This window comes from Phyllostomus hastatus, unplaced genomic scaffold (assembly GCF_019186645.2).
Source record: "Phyllostomus hastatus isolate PE091 unplaced genomic scaffold, TTU_PhHast_1.1 phas_contig_948, whole genome shotgun sequence".
Taxonomy (NCBI): domain Eukaryota; kingdom Metazoa; phylum Chordata; class Mammalia; order Chiroptera; family Phyllostomidae; genus Phyllostomus; species Phyllostomus hastatus.
In genome coordinates, this window is record NW_025333993.1 from 214363 (window position 1) to 232029 (window position 17667).

A 17667-nucleotide genomic window follows, 5' to 3' on the forward strand; every position below is an offset into this window, starting at 1 on the left:
CTGCCAGGTTACACTGATGTCAGGCAAACCATTCTCATTATATTAACAACGGCTGGAGTTTTTCCAGACAGACCTCATAAGTACAATATACAAATGTTAGACAATATAAGGATCCAAAGACTGATCCACAAGGGTTATGTTAGTCTTACTCAGAACAAGCCTGCTGCAAACAAAATGTTACACCAAGAATTAGTTTTAAAAGATTTACTGGCAGAACAGGAACAAAGTACGTTTCCCGTTAACCTTATTTCATTTTCACCATTTCTTTAGTTATATCATTGCGTAGTGATCAGGTACTTCATATGAACTCATTTTTATATTCAATGTTGTATATCACGTCAGGGAAAATAAATGTACTAAAAGGTGAAATTAAAATGTGTTTACGTGTTTTCAAAAATTACATCACGTTAGTACTTTTCAATTTAAAAAAACTTAAATAAAAAAAACAAAAAGATGGAGCATCCATCCTGCACCTGACGATGAGAGAAGGGCCACGGCAACCACACACCAGCTGACATCCAGGCGTCGGGCGTGCGCCTGCCTCCACTCCATGAGGATGCTTCACCGGACAGAAGCTCTTCACTCCGGAGACCAGCGTCCCACCCCTGCGTCTCTCTCAAACATCTAAGTCCTGGATGTCTATTCACCCCTCCTTGTGAGACGGAAGGTCAAAGGAGAGAAGGGAACTGAAGGGCCACTAGCAGCTGCCTCAGAGTGCAGGACTCTGACCTACACCATGGCAGAGCGCCTGCCCAGGGGATAAGGGCCAGGTGGCTCTCCCTCAAGAAGGGAGCCCTTGAGACAGCACATTCCTTACTTGCTGCCAAAAGGGCCTAGTGTGAGAACTCAAGGCAGTTTACAGGAGCCAGCTGCCCAGCCGAGGAAGGGGCCACTTCAGACCCGGCCAGTGCCAAGCTGGATGACAGTATCACTCTCCTCAAGGTCCTCATGGCTGCTGGGTAGGGGAGACAAACATGAGATAAGACTGTCTCAAAGTACCTCCTTACACTAAGTGTTCCTAAAGGAAAATGAGTCACATGAGGGAGCTCCGGTGGGCTGGGGAAGTCGGGGGGAGGGGGTCAGTTTTAGTACACAAGTCATTCTCAATAGAAATAGCTCTGAAATAAGCAGTCAGGACTCAGGTTAGGCCATAAAAACCTGTTAAACTAACCGGGAAGGTGACATAACATTAGGATAGTAAATTCATGATGTTCATGGTACCTGTTACATACACGAAGCATCTAATAAGCCTTTACTAAGTACAGAAGATGCATTCCTCAAAGTCATCCCGAAACAGCTAATGACTGAGGCAACTCGCTGGTACCGCCATCCGTGCTCATCACCTCACTGTCTACCTCCGGCCTAGCCCTGCACACCGTCTCATTATGGGGATACAGCACCTGTACCCAGCACCTACGCCTGTCAGGCCACGGCCCTCCCCCGTGGCTCCCTCTCCGCAGACACAAACTTGGATTCTGGGAAGGCGTATATGGCCCTATGGGATCTGGTCCACCCCCACCCCCCTTTGGCCCCTGTGCCCCGCCAACACAGACCTCTATGAGGCTCCTCGTATAGGAGTCATCTACCTGGGGCCTCTCCACCTGCAGGGCCCTCCACCCAGATGAACCTCCAGAAATCCAGTTTCTCGTCTTAGATGCCAATGTCCCCTCTCAGGGAGGCCTTCCTCGGTCACCCTCGTGAGCATGGCAGCCTCACCACCCAAATGTACACGTGCGTGCTTCCTATTCCTCTCCCCTCTTTATTCTTCTTAGTAGTACTTGTCACAGCCTAATATTCCATGTATTTTAGTTCATCTAATCTAATTCCCCCACTAGAATGCGTGTCTGTGGCAGCAGACATTTCTGTGTACAACTACAATTCCTCAACACATATTTGAAAGCGACGATGAATGAACTGTCCATCTCTATCGCCCCCAAATTCCAGACTTGCATCTCACATCGCTGACTCAGCACCTCCACACGGTGACCGCATACATATCACAAAGTGTTCAGACAAGCCCTTCCTTGAATAAACGTACCGCGCCATCCCCTTCTCTTCCCCATCCCACCCCCGCACACGTGCATCTCTCCACGTCTTCCTCTCAAGGCATCGAGGCCATCGGCATTCCCTGGGGTCCCTCAGACCCCCTCAAAGCCATCCCTCTCACCCCCGCCCCCACCACCACCCTAGATCCAGCCACCACTTCTCACCCAGCGGCGTCTGCCTGCTGACTGGTCTTGCTGGGTTCACTCCTGTCTTCCTCCCATCCATTCTTCACACCAACTAGAGAGTCTTTAAGGACATAAATGGTCAAACCAGCAAAAGCTCCAACAGATCCTCTTCACACTTAAAATAGAACCAAAGATCCTCCACGCCTAACCCAGCTCAGGTGGCCTTCCAGCCTGTCTCCTACAACTCGCCCACCCTCTCTCATCACCAGACTCGCCAAGCCCACTCCTCCTGTGGCCCTGGCCCAGCTAGCCCAACTGCTTGGGCTGTTCGTTCCCAAAGCACATAAAAGGCTCCTCTTGTCACTGGGTAGTTCACCTGCTCACAGGTATTTTCTGACCACCAGCCTCAAGTCACCTCCCCACAGTCCCAACCTCCCTCCCTTGAGCAGCTGTTAAAAGAAAGCAGGTGGACAGAGCAAACAGTGCCTTTCTTTACTGCAGAGCCTGGGGGTGTATGTAACAGGTCAGTGGACACGGACGACACACGCACTGCCTAGGCCCCTGCTCTCATACAGCATCACAGTGGACAGCCAAACCAGAGTCAGCCACCGCCAGTGTCCGGAGGAGAGCAAATAAGCAGTTCAGTGCACATGACCAAAAACTCTGTGTCAGGTACCACCTCAGTGAGCAGGTCATCGATAAGGGAGAAGACGCTTAAACCAACAGCACAGATAAAACGGCCCTTCCAACGTGCATCTAAACCACAGACCCCACATTCAGGGCCTCTGAGAAGCAGATGCTATGACAAAGTTAGGCCCGTGAGAGATTCACATGGGAACAGTGTGGAGGGAGGCAGAGGAGGCTGGAGAGCCGTGTGAGGTGATACAGGTGGATTCTTGTGGAAAGGAGGGGAAGGGAAGGCAGGCAGGGCAGAAAGCCCCAAACTCAGGGCAGCTCTAAGGAACTTTCAAGCCCATGTGGAGTCCCTGAGCCAAAGTCCCCTCCAGAGTCACAGCCTCCACGGAACAAGCCTGCTTTTGCATCCCTGCAGTAGGAAGCATGGCCTCAGGGTGAAGGCGGTGTGGGCCCAGAGCCCGGCAGGGAAGGCCACAGGCAGATCACAACCACGCGGGATCAGAACCACCCGCTAGACTAGACGTGATCTTCGAGCTCACCCAGTGGGCCCTCTCCCACTCAGCTGAGACTCCGCAGCACACGCATCTCAGTCTGTTTTCCCTGGTAACGTAAAGCAACAACCACCACCTCCTGGTTCAGTAGCTCCGAGGCACAGATCTGCCGTGTGGATGGCTTCACTGAGTTTGAAAAAGTGTTGTCAAAAGGCTAAGTACCAACCAATTACAGAGAATTCTTGATTTAAAACTGAGAATAAACACCGCATGTAATTTTTACTTTTATTCATTCAATAAACATTCATTAAAATGCCTCAAATGTACTACATATTGAGGCTATAAAAAGGAACAGATCAACATTTCCTTTTAAAATGTTTCCTGTGGCCTTGACTGGCGTGGCTCTGTTGGCTGGGCATCACTCCACAAAGCAAAAGGTCACCAGTTGGATTCCTGGTCAGGGCACGTGCCTGGGTTGCAGGTTCCATCCCAGGTCAGGGCCCCGTAGGGTCAGGGCATGTATGAGAGGCAACCGATGGATGTTTCTACCATCAATGTTTCTCTCCCTCTCTTTCTCCCTCCCTTCCTGTCTCTCTAAATATAAAGAAATAAAATCTTTAAAAAATAAAGAATAAAATGCTTCCTATGAAATGGCAAAGCAGACAAGCAAACATATACAATATTGTGATAAATCCTACAAAAGTGACACAATGAGCACTAAAGGGACCCGGAACTGACGGCACCCAGCTCTGGGGAGTGGGATATTCTTAATAAAAGGTGCAGCTCCAAAGATAAAGTGAAGCTTAAACTTAAGTCTTACAACAAAAGCAGGAATTCAGCATGTACAAAATTAGTAGCAATGAACAGTATGCAAATTTTAGTACATTAAAATTGAAATCATAGTATTAATTATTTTTAAAAACTTACAAATCAAAATTTTGTGAAGAGACAATTGCACTAGGACGATTCACTGTGAAAAGAAAAAATCTAAAGGGAATCTTTTCTTCCATTATTTTTAGTGTCCATGTCATATAATGATTACGAATAAAATAACTCTCATAGAGGAAGGGGCTGCTAAAAAAAAATGATGCTCTCTGACGTCAAGAACACTGGGTGTGCCACTGGGAAGTACATAACTGGGGAGATGAAATCAACCCACTGCACTGCTTCTATTTTACTGGCTTCTCCAACTTTTTAATGTAAGTATGGTCACTCCAAGTTTCTCCAGGTACAGTAAGCGGGCTGCCCGTAACATTCAAAGAAAGATTCCTACTTCCTTGAAACACTTTCAATCTGGGGGACAGAAACTTGTATCCAGTAGCAGCACAAAGGATCTGTCTGTCCTATGTTTTGCTTCCGTGGGATCTTCCATGAGATGCCACAGCAGAATAGCAGGCAACCAAAACATTTAACCCATGAAACGGGAAAACTAGTGGCCCCTCACTCAAGTGAAATGGTCAACTGAGCTACTGGGGCAGCGTAAAGGGAATATTCTTCAATCATGAATGATGCATTTTGCTAAAGTGGGACATATAAGCAACGAGCAGTAAGAATACATTTTAAAGATTTTCCTTTTTTTAAAAACTGTATTTATTTATTTTCAGAGAGAGGAGAAGGGAGGGAGAAAGACATCAGTGTGGTTGCCTCTCACACACCCCCAACTGGAGACCTGGCCGGCAACCCACACATGCGGCCTAACTGGGAATTGAACCAGTAGCCTTTCAGTTCGCAGGCCAGCGCTCAATCCACTGAGCCACACCAGCCAGGGCTAAAGATTTTCAAACATGTTTTATAAATTGAAACATCTGATTGTCCTCACATATGTAAACAAAAATCCTTATTACACCAAAGTATATGCCACAAAACTTTAAAGAGTTCTGCTGCAGTTGCATGGCCTAGCGGCTGACAAGAAAAATCTGAGATGTCCTACATCAAATCACAGCAGCCACAGGGTAGGAGGAAGAGACTCGAGAGGTTCATCAGTTGGAAAAAAGATGCTTACATCCTTGAATGTATGTTGAAACTTTGAATTAACTTCCAGATAGCTATTTCCACCAAAATCTAGAGAGACTAACTGAATAGCTGACCACCGTTAAGCAAGAACTTCCTGCACAATTGCCCATGACCAATCCAAAAGAGCAAAGACTTCCTTCCAGACTACGCACCTATCCCAGAAGTAATCTGTAGTGGTTCCAGACTATGCACCCCCTTTACCTACAGCCAATGTAAATGCTCTCAGAACAACTTACATCCTTCTTCCCCACCTCACTAAGAGGCCCATCAACCCCAGGGCGGTGAACATGCTTCCTGCCCTGCTGCTGAGGGTTCAGATCGCATGCCCCAGGACCTGGTCCTTTTTCTGGCCAGCATGTGGCTCAATAAGCCCTTTCTTTCAGAAAAACTTTTAGTTGCAAAGGCTATTGTTTCACATAGTTCTCAAAGGTTCTGGACTCAGGACCCCTTCACACTCTTAAAAGTTACTAAGACCCCAAAGAGCTTTTCTTTGAGTGTGTTGTATCTATCAATGTTTACCACATTAAAAATTAGAGCTGTGAAATTTGTAAAATATTTAATTCACTTAAAAATTTTAATAATAAATCTACATGTTAAGGTAAATGTTCTTTATAAAAAAAAAATAATAGATTTCCAAAGCCAAAAACATCTGCTGAGTACCAGTATTGTTTTACTTTTGCAAATGTCTTTAATATCTGGCTTCATAGAGGACAATTAGATTCTCTTATCTGCTTCAGCATTCGGTATGTTGCAATATGTGGCTTTGGTTAAAATTTATGAAGCAAAGCCAACCTCACAGAGACATGTGCTGGAGAAGGGAGGAGTATTTCAATAGCACTTCAATAGCTTCTTCGGATCACTGTGGACGTTCTTTGCTACTGCAACAACATTAGGTAAGTGGTAGTTTGTTGTTGTTGTTGTTATTGTTTCTAAGTAGTAGTTTCTTAAGAAAGAGCTGCAAGGTAGACTCCAAAACCACAGCAATGCATTGTTTACACTGTTGCATGGTCTATCTTTGGAATGGATCTTTTACCCATGCCAGAATTTTTAACAGGATGCACTGATCATTTGGAAAACAGTGGCTCACAGAATTATGCACATCTCCCAAATGCTGGCACATTTCATTATATAATGTAAAAAACTCACATTCATTAATATTGCCACTGATCTCACCGAAAATCTTTAAGTACTGGAAAGCTGTCGTGCTCATGGTAGCAGACCAAAGTTTTCAAGTTTTTAATTTTTGCTTAAAAGCACAAATATTATCATTGCCCGTAAATTCTGACAGTTGCTCTCCACTTATTTTACAGACACTATCCACCAAACACCCTAGTATGAATAACTGCGGTCTCTCTGCCACCCATCTTTCAGGTAGAAACGGCACTCCTCCACAGAAGGGCTCGTTCACTTTGCAGCCCCAGCAGCACACCCGCTGCTCCGTACGCAAGCCCTGCGCCTCTGTGTGGCGGGAACGCTCTGCCCGTTTCCTCAAGCCCAGCATTAGAAGGGTAAGTACTCAAGGGCCAAGACTTAAGAAAATTAATTTTTATTGCTTCATCAAGGTAGGACATGTTTAAGTGAAAAGGACCGCCCTCCTTTGATTTTTACTGCAAGTGGAAAGGGTCTAAGAAGGCAGTGACTGTCGGTATGATTGCGGGCCCTTGTTTCAGTTTGTGCTAAGGCACCAGCAGCTTTACCCATCACTGCTTTTTCACCATCAGCACAAACACAGGGAAAACACAAATGACATCTTAGAATTATTACAAAAATAGTCTTCCCTCACAGGCCCCCAGAAAGGGTCTCAGGTGCCACCAGAGGTCTGTGAACTATGGTCTGGGAACTGCTACAGATTACTTCTGGAAAGAAACACAAGAAATGGATACCAAAAGCCGCCTCCGGGGAGAGGCCAGGGGTAGACTCACTGGACCCTCCCTACCTTTCCTTAAAATTGTTTCATTTCTCTGCAATGTATATCTGTATTATTTTTTTTAGATTTTATTTATTTATTTTTAGAGAGAGGGGAAGGGAAGGAGAAAGAGAGGGAAAGAAACACCAATGTGTGGTTGCCTCTCACATGCCTGCTACCAGGGAGCTGGCCTGCAACCCAGGCACATGCCCTGACCAGGAATCGAACTGGTGACCCTTTGGTTCACAGGCTGGAGCTCAATCCACTGAGCCACACCAGCCAGGGCTTGCATTATTTTTTTAATACATTTTGCAAAGCTTTATGATCAGTGGAGAAACAGAGCTAAACCAGACCTTTGCGAGCCAAAACATTACCTAGCACCCAGTAGGCACACAATCATTACTGAATGAATAGATACACTGAATAAATAAAAAATGCAAAAAAAAAAGAAAGTGGCAAAAAGTCCAAGAGAGGATGCAAGTGTGGGGAAATATTTCAAGAAAGTAGCCACATCAGAGATGATCAGGAAAGGCTCAAAATATATAAAGAAGGCATTTGGGCTAATCGTTTTTACAGATGAATAGAATTTAGACGTGAAAACTTTAATTTACCACAATATATTTAGGAAGAACAACAAAAGTTTACTGATGTGAAGGTAGTATCAGTCTGTCATTTTGAAAACTAAGAATTATACCCCAGATTTTAGAAACTGAAGACATTAGGCCCTGGCAGGACAGCTCAGCTGGTCAGAGCACAGTGCCCGTACACCAGGGCTGTGGGTGCATCTCCGGCTGGACACGTAAGGGAAGCAACCAGTGAATGCATGGGTGAGTGGAATAATAACGGATAGATGTTTCTGTTTCTCTCTCTCCCTCCCTAAAATAAATAATCTTTTAAAAAAGATTTAAATGGGGGGGCAGGCGGAACACTTTGTGAAAGAAGCCCTTTCCTTCTTTCCCACAAACAGAGCTTTTCCCCTTTTCCTTTGACACCGTCCATCCTGGGGCCCCTGTATTATCAGAATGCAGGAAAACAAAAAACTAAAGTTAAAGCTAGGGGAGAACTGTATTAATCAGAATAAAGAAACAGGAATGGGACAAATGTAGCCTATTGTGTGGGATTTCCTCTCTAAACCAGTGCAGGCCACTAAAACAAAGAACAAATCTTACACCATTGTTCACGTTTTTAAAGCAGTTCAGAAGCAATTGCCCCAAGACATGGTACAGTACCCAAATCAGCTGTGGTATATCCAAGGTAACTTGATACAATAATAGATAAAGCACAGTGTCTGGGAAGTCTTTTTTTTTTTTTTTTAAGTCCAGGTTATACTTCTAATACCTCATTTTCACCCAGGGACATTATGACACACTTGGAAGAGCCGCATGTGTGAATTCTTCTGAGCGTGGGAGTGGGGTGGGAGGCTGAGCTGAGGGGGGTTCTGTGCAGCCCCACCCTTCATCCTCATCTTAATTTGAAGGTGACCCCTAAGTCAAGAAGGGTGAATCAGCCAAAAAGGTTAGGGAGTAAGACCACAGCTGTGCTTCATTTCTCCAGAATCCACAACAAAAAGTCAGCAAAGCCACCCTACTGGTAGACATCAGTGCGTTCTAAGACCAGACACTTCCCTGAGGGCGAACCCCACTAACAACAGTGGATGACAAGAATCTAGAAAGGATGCTGGAGAACAAGGCCACACATGAATTATAATACAGGCAGGAGCCTACTCGCAACTAGCCACTGCTGGTGTTCAGGCTGAGGAGAAACAGTGCAGGATTCTCCAGACTGGTCAGGGACCTGTCACTTACTACCACCTTCCATAAAAACGGCATTTTGCCTGTTAAGTTTCCTCTTTCTCCAACCTGCCTAGCATAGTGTCAACTCTAACTCTTAAGCAATGTCTCATTCAGACAAGTGTGAATACTATGAAGTCATCCTATTTAACATTACTTTATTCTGAATTGGAAATCTATCTCCCCTCCAAAATTGAGGGGAGGGAGTGGCACAGGACACAGGGAATTCCACTTTTACTTCTACTTAACCAAAATATTAAAATAATGACAATGAAACTAACTTCAGTTGCTTAGGGCTGTGATTTGTTAATGTCCTTCTTTAATCATATACATAAAAAGCGCTTTCAAAGCACTTCCACATAGGCTATCTGACTGAATCTTCATTGGAACGGTAGGGCATCAATAAGGCAGGTGTTCACCTCCTTTCACAGCGGGCCAAACCCAAGTTCAGAGATGCTGTGATTCAGTGGAGATTCAGGGACACTGTGAAGATGCCAAAAATCTGCCAAAGACACAGCCCCTATCTCAAAGCATCTCTCAGGACAATGGGGAGGCCTCACGTCAACAAGAATCACAACCTGAACTGAAGAAGCCGGCACCAAAGGTGTGGAAGCACCCTGGGAGCAAGGCCAAGGGTGACTGTGCCCAAGGAATCACTGACCTATTTAGGTCAGCCTAAGGGCCGGGACAGAAGCCAGGGCTTCTGTCTCCTTGGTGGCAGCTGCACCCTGCTGTCCCTTCCCTTTAACACATTGTTCTCCCCCTTTCTCAGCTTAAGCTACATTTCCAGGTTCTTCTTCACTTACATATAATCTTATATCCTTATCTCATGTGTAAATCCTCCATATATGTCTAAAATGACGATAGTATAAACATTCAATAGATAAGAGGTATTTCTTTCACTGAAGTACTTGACTTTGTGTTTGTTCTGTCATGCAAATTATGAAGTGCTTTGAGGAAAGGATCTAATCTTCCTTAACCATCAACTCCTAGAAAGCACTCAAACATACAAGCACAAAGAAACAAGAACTATAGAGAATAACAAATACACTGGCACCGAAATTAGGAGCAATCTGCAAAAACATATTTCAATGCATAAAATCAAAACTGCAATGCATTATTTTCCCTGGATGAAAAGCTGTAACAAATTCAGGACAGTGGTTCCTGTTAGAACCATTTCTAATTTGAGTTTTTAGACTTCCCAAAAGCATTTAATCACCAAGAATTCTCAAATCCACCCATTTCTTATCGCACTTCCATTTAAAAAAAATTTGCCACCTATCACAGAACATTTAAAAAAAATCTGCATGTTGAATTCAAAACAATTTCAAGTAGATGCATTATCTGTGAAACAGACAACAGCACCTACGTCCCCAAGTCTGGTGAGAATTAAATGAGTTAGTACAAGCCAGTGCATATTTATTAGATGGGTGTTAAGAATTCACTACTCCAATCACAGCGAAACATATCAACCTGAAACCTAAAGAAGACTATAAAAGATGGATTGTAAAAGCTGAAAATGCACTTAAGTTTCAGACACAAAGTTAGACATTAGACGCTTTTCTGGATACTGCGCAAGAACTTTCTCTTCAAGCAAGGACATCAAACAGCGCATTAGGACACAGGTTCCGGAAGCAATAACCTCCAGATGGGTCATGCCGCCCACCACCGCTCAAGCGGACTCCCTCCCGTCTATTTTCTAACAAGCAAAGAACCATTCATTGAACTTATTTTTAATTTTTAAAAATTCCGTCAAGGCGCTAAACAACCTCGTTTTAAGTGCCTCCAGAGAGGGAGGTGCCGTTTTAACCCGGTTTTACAGGGAAGGAAACTGCGCACACAGGGGGGGAAACTGAGGCACACAGACGAAGATGGGCTCACAGATGCGCACCCCAGGTGGGTGGCAGCTGCCTGGGTACAGCCACACTCGTGAAGCCCATACCTGCGGCCGCGGGCTGGGACAACCACCGCCTACAGCTGAGACAACGCGGTCACTCGCGTCCGGGTTTGCGCGCCTGAGGTCGAACTACCCACCCAGTCAACCGGCAGGGCACCCAAAGCGCTGCGGTTGCGGCAAGCCGGCAAGGGCCCCGAGGGTCCAATGGTCCTGGCAGGGGGGACCAGGCTAGCTCCCCGGGTGACTGCCGGGCAAGGCGGGGGTCCCAAGAGAGGGGCGGGGCAGGATTCCCGAGTGTGAGAAGCATGGCGGGGGTCCCGGGTCCGGGGTGAGGGCCGGGCGGGGCCCCGAGGCCGGGCCGCTCACCTTCCGACAGCTCCAGCTCCAGCTCCGCCAGGCTCTCTCGCACCTCGGCGGGCAGTGACACCGGCTCCAGCGGGCACCCGCGGGCCGCCATGGCCCGCTCGCTCGCTCGCTCGGGCCGCGCCCCGCTACTGCCAGGCCGGCTCGAGCCCGGGCGGGGTCCCGGGTCAGGGGCGGGGCCGGGTCCGAGCAGCGTTGCGGGGAGCGGCTATGTCGCTCCCCTCACCTGGGGAACCAGCATTGGGCCGTCGGGCAGCAGAGACGGCAAAGTAGGGGCGCGGCCCGAGGGGCTCGGCACCGGCGCGGCCGCGAGCACGAGCACTGGCACGTTCACAGGCAGCTCCTCTAGCGCCACCGCCGCCCGCGCGCCCCCGACAGCTCCGAGAGCCCTACACAGGGCCCGCGTGCGCGGTTTAGGGGAGGTAGGGGAGCGCGCGTGCGCATCGGATCGCGGGCGGGGCTGGGAGTCCCGGCACCGCCCAGCAACACCGATGGCTCACTCTCATTGGCCTAGAGATCGCGGCGAGGTCGCTCCGAGCTCCCATTGGAGAAACGGGAGAACGTCACTTCCGAGAGGCTCTACGCTCGTGTGCGGTTTGCTTAGGGTTCTGATTCCTCAAAAGGTCCTGGTCGGGGCATCTTTTTCTATGCAAGGATCTTGGGGTTGACGTGCCCACCCCCAATCTCCTCCTGGGGTCAGGGGATCCTGCCTTACCGCTGTGTGCTGCTCTCCCGGGACTTTTTTTCTGCTTCCTAGTAACCTGCTGGGACACCGTGGGCACACTTACCATCCTGACTTTGCATTGCTGCCGGGATAGTCGCAGAGGTGTGGCCCAGGCATTTTCCCCAGGCTTTTATGTGTTAACTTATTTGCTTTTCAAACAGCCTTCGAAGATACAGTTCTGACCAGGGAGTAACTCCAGCAGTCATGCCAGATCTTGAGGTGACCCAGGGAAGTGAGAGGACAGATAGGGGACAAGACACTAGGAGCCCACATGTAGAGTTGAACTGAGAAGCCCACAGGACCCTACAGCAGCTGATTCCCACTTGCACATGGGACATGTGTCTGCATATACAAGGCTGGACCAGTGAGTGTGAATATGCATGTCCATGGTGGAGAGCCACCTTGCCGAAGTCCTTATCTGATGACTAAGTGAGGCAGGAGTATAAAGTCTGGCCATTTGAGTCCAACACAGAGTACCTCTGATGAGCAGCACAGGGGGCCTGCCAGAGCTTGGCTGGGCCTACCTACACTCTGCACAATTCTGCTTCCTTCCTCTTCCTCTCATAGGTGTTGATACCAAACATCTTGTACCACAGACTCCATCCACATCTGCTTCCAGAGAAATCATTCTGCAACAGGTGCCAGGAGTACTGTGAAAGCAGGTGATAAAATGGGGTTTGAGGCTGCTCACTCGTCACTTGTGGGTAAAGCACTCTGTCCTGTGAGGCAAGAGATAGTCACAAGTGAGGAAACTCCAGAGGCACCCCAGGACTAGGACCAGGGAGCCTATTCTAAGACCGTTTGTCCACACTTTCTGGAAAAGTGCTGAATCATGGTGAATCATGACTGCACCCTCACAGAAGATGCTACGTGACCCTCACTTCATTATAATAATGTTATAATAAATTTGCATTGTGGAACCCCCTCCCCTGGTGGGCAATCAAGGAAAATCATGGGAGACTGTATGCACAGTAGCTTAAAAGTAATACAACTACTTGTACATGCACAATAAAAGCCCACCGAAATTAGTCAGGAAATATCCACCCTGTAAGAATAGAATCCCTCCAGTCACAGGGGATCAATCTCTGCTCAGAGTTGACCTGCTTCCATTCTGTGAAGTGTACTATCACTTAATAAATCTGCTCGCTCCCTCTTTCTCTCTCTCTCTGCTATAAACTCTGTGTGTTCGGTTCAGTTCTTCGTGATTACCAAGAACCTGGTTAGCTGTACCTGCCTGTGACACCTGGTGCAATGTGGTGATCAAGTTGTTAATTTTCAACGGTGTTAAAATGGGAGATGAACCATTGAAGTGAAATGGAATACATTAGTGGATGATGTATTAGGCCTTTATATTTATGGAAATAGTTGCTATAAGGAAGGATAATGGCAATGGATAGCTACTCCTTGGTACTATGCATACTCTTTAAAAAAAAATAGACAAATGATGGTTAGCAACAATTGAAAGCCGTGGAATCTCTCTGGATGTACGTAAAGAAACCCTCATCTCCTACACTGAGACAATAAAGACAGGGGCCAGGGGCAGGAATTAGTATATCAAAGATGGTAAACACCCAGCCAGGGAAGTTATGCTAAGTTTGGGGCCCTGGTTGGGAAAAGCTGGGCCCATGACACGTTGGTTGGAGATGTCTAGGTAGAAGCCCTCAAATGCTTTGACTACCCAGGCTGCCTTGAACCTTTGGAGCTGACCCATGTGGCTCATCTCTCCCTCTCACCTCTCCTGAGGTTCCTCCTAAGGCCGTGAGGGAAGGGTCTGTTCCATTCCCCTCTGCTGGCCTCTGGTGGTTTGCTGGCAATCCACCAGATTTGTGTTGCTTGGCTTCTAGATTCATCACACCAGTCTCTGCCTTCATATTCACATGGCTTTTTTCCCTACATGTGTACCGTTTTCTGTGCTCAAATTACCCTTTTATAAGGACACCAGTCATTGGATTAGGGTTCACCCTAATGAATTCATCTTAACTTGATCATTCTGCAGAGATCTTATTTCCAAATAAGATCACATTCATGGGTACTGGGGGTTAGGACTTCAACATCTTTTGGGGGGCCAGGGAGGCACAATTCAACCCATAACGAGCTGTAAGATCCAGTCAACAGCTACTGCCAGGAGCTGGGAAAGTGTGTGCTGGGCTGGACTGTGAGCGTGCTTGATGAGGGGTAGTCCCCAACATCGCTGTTTCATTCGCCAGTGTGGCCTCCACAGAAGTGAAAAGGGAGCTGGAATGTGAAATTGGTTTGAAGAATGTATTGACTTATGAGCAATCTTTTAAGATATGGGATCTTACATCCCAGCAAAGACTAAGCACGATCTTGCCCAATGACAACTTGTAGAGTGATGGTGTTATCTATTGCTACATAACAAATTGCTATATAGTTAGTGGCTTAAAACAAGCATTTACAGGCATGTCTTATTGTGCTTCACAGATGTTGCGCTTTTTAAAAAAAATCGAAGGCAAGACCCTCCACCAGCAAAAATACTGCAATATCACTCACTTTATCGCAATACTCGCTTTATTGTGGCGGTCTAGAACCCCGTCTGCAATGTCTCTGAGATATGCCTGTATCATCTTTCTAGGTTACCGCAGGGAATGATGGGATGGCTTATCTCTGTTCCACAGCATCTAAGGCCTCAGCTGGAGCAGCATGGAGGTCGGAGGCTGGAATGTCCTAAAAGTTCATTTCTTCACATGTCTAGCAGTTGATGCTGGAGCCCAAACTGAGGATACCAGCCAGAACACCCACGCATGGCCACTCCCTGTGGCCTGCGCTTCCTCACACTGTGATGGCTGGGTTCCCAGGGCAATTGTCCAGACACAAAGGAAGGCCATGGCCTTTTTGTGAACTAGCATCAGAAGTCATATACATCACTTCTGCTGCTTCCTAGCAGTAAGTGCTGAGTCACGAAATCTCACCTATAGTCACGGGGAGATTAGACTCCATCTTCTGAAGGGAGGAGTACGAAAGAATTTGCAGATACACTTTGAAAACATCACACATAGAAAAAGCCTTGGCCCCCAGTAGGCAGAGTTGCAGTGACCGGATTGCTGCGGTGGACTGCGTCCAGGGTGTGGATGTGCTCAAATGCTAGACTGCATACTTCCTGAAGAACCACCAGATGATGATGTTCCACGCCAAGGCACGAATAACACATTTATGAAAGTTCAAATAAACAGGCTGATGAAAGGGGCACTGATGCCACCCAAATGTTCAGTGGTGGCTCACCTCTGTAAGCAAGAGCGGACAGTACCAAAGACTGCTCCAGAACTCAGCTGGGTGACAGCAACACGGATGACAGGGTCCTAAAACAAAAGAGGCCAGGAGGTGGCCCTGGACTGACACGAGTCAGAGTATGGCAGCTATGATGGCCAGCAAGGTCTAAGTAGCAGCCAAAACAGCCTGACCTGCAGAGAGTTACAGAAATGGTTAAGAAAACAAAGCATCCCTGGAGGCAAAATAGATGCACAGCTGAGAGTACTACTGGCAGAAAAGTCTGGGAAGGTCGACTAGGAAAATCAAGATGGTTGCTCAGTAAAAAATCATGATCCCACACCCAGTTTTGGGAGCTGAGCTGGTTTTCAGACGTGGAACCCATTTACTGAAGTGGCCACAGACAGGCCCCCATGGTATATTACAGATATGCACAAATAAATCCCCAAGTCCATTTCCAAAGGGCCCAATAGCCATTTCCTTTGATAACTGCACCCAGGGGGAATGTCTAGGTAGCCAAACATTTTGAAGACTGATGGACCCAGTGTCTCAATACTGGGTCCTAGATACCTTGTCATCATGGCCCCATTATGTTTCTTTTATTTTTCTTTTTAAATTAAATTTATTAGGGTAACATTGGTTAATAAGATCATATAGGTTTCAAGTGTACATTTCTGGGATACATGATCTGTATATTGCATTGTATTCCTGCCACCCAAAGTCAAATCATCTTCTGTCACCATATATTTGGCCCCCTTTCCCCTTTAATGCCCCCCTCCCCTGCCCATCTCTCTGGTCACCACGACACTGTTGTCTGTGTCTATGACTTTCAGTTTATATCCCACATCTCAGTGAAATCATACGGTTTCAGCTTTTTCTGACTGGCTGACTGACTTTGCTTAGCATAAAATTCTCAACGTCCATCCATGTTTTCATGTATGACAGTATTTCCTCTTTTCTTTCTTTTTTTAATGTACAAACACATTCTCTTTTTTTTTAAGATTTTATTTATTTATTTTTAGAGAGGGAAGAGGGAGAGAGAGAGAGAGAGAGAGAGAAACAGCAATATGCGGTTGCTGGGGGCTGTGGCCTGCAACCCAGGCATGTGCCCTGACTGGGAATCGAACCTGCGATGCTTTGGTTCGCAGCCTGCGCTCAATCCACTGAGCTATGCCAGCCAGGGCTGTATTTCCTCTTTTCTTATGGCTGAGTACTGGTCCATAGTGTATATGGACCACATCTTCTTTACCCAGTCCTCTATCAAAGGACATCATGGCCTCATCGGAGTGGCTGCCTATGATGGCAGGTAACAATGGAGTCCTGTCCAAGGTCCAGCTTACAGTAGGTCCCCCAGGTCTGTGCACCTGTTTGGTGGTCAGTCCCCAGCTGAGTAATTGACATTGACATTCTCGGCAGCTAGCAGTTCTCTCACACGGGGTCCCTGACCTACTGTAGGTTTAAAGCAGCGATTTCCAACCTTTTGTATGTCATAGTGCATGTAGTTAATTACTAGAATTCTGTGGCACACCACAAAATATATTTTTGCTGACCTGACAAAAATAGGTATAATTTTGATTCATTCATACCAGGTGGCTATTGTCATGTTGGCTGTTATCATTTTTTTATTTGACAATCTAAGAGAAAAGAGGTCAGTGCCCCTGACTAAATATTCAGGTGTTGCAGGTTTTAAACATTCTCGTGGCGTGTCAGTGCCTCCTGCAGCACACAGGTTGGGAATCGCTGGCTTGGAGCAATCACAAGAGGAAAGGCCGAGCAGAACCCTCTGCAACTGCCCCGTCCCTACCAAGATCATGAAGCAACATCACATCCAGAGGTAGAAGTGGCAGAGACTGGTGCCACTCACTCTTAAAGATCCAAAGGATACAGAGTGGTGGCCCTACAAATCTTCAACTCACCAGCATGACCCCTGGAGAAATCAGAAGGGTCCTGGAAGAGAAAAGTTTACTGTGAACTCAGCTGAGAAGTAGCTCTGACAGCAGCCTCTGGGCCAGATGTGGTAAGTGGCTGTTGATTTGGTGTTTTCTTTTTTGTCCCTATCAGAAGATCAGATACGTTTCACGTTCAGGGGTAACCAAGATAGGGTTTTGCCTGAAGGCTAGGCTACCTCTCTTGCCCTCTAATAGTCCAAAGACAGCAGGACCACCTAGACCTCATGGAGAATGTTATGTCGTTTCATTACCTCGATAATGTTACGTTGACAAGCTGGGTGGAGAAGATAATGAAGACCTTGGTAAGATACTGGTGTTCAAGAAAGGAGATAAACCCTATCAAGATTCAGGAACTTGCTACATCCGTAACACTTTTAGGGGTCCAGTGGCCAGTGGTGCCATAGGGCACCTCTCCCAAAAGTAAAAGATAATTACTGCATCTTGCACCTTCAGCCATTAAGAAAACAGGACACTGTTGGGACTGTAGGTTCTGGAAGCAGCA

The 17667-nt window shown here is 46.7% G+C and overlaps 1 protein-coding gene across 6 annotated transcripts in view; it reads right to left on the reverse strand.

Moving 5' to 3' along the window:
* The window catches only part of DIP2A (disco interacting protein 2 homolog A), a 104217-nt gene extending 92553 nt beyond the window's left edge, over window positions 1-11664 (reverse strand). For all 6 annotated transcript variants that reach the window (XR_006787404.1, XM_045852466.1, XM_045852467.1 and 3 more), the window contains exon 1: window positions 11271-11664. Coding sequence is in view for 5 of the 6 variants with exons in the window: in XM_045852466.1 (XP_045708422.1) it covers window positions 11271-11361 (91 nt within the window). In the remaining variant the exon portion in view is untranslated. The remainder of the gene's footprint in view (window positions 1-11270) is intronic.
* Between the last annotated feature and the right edge of the window lie 6003 nt (window positions 11665-17667).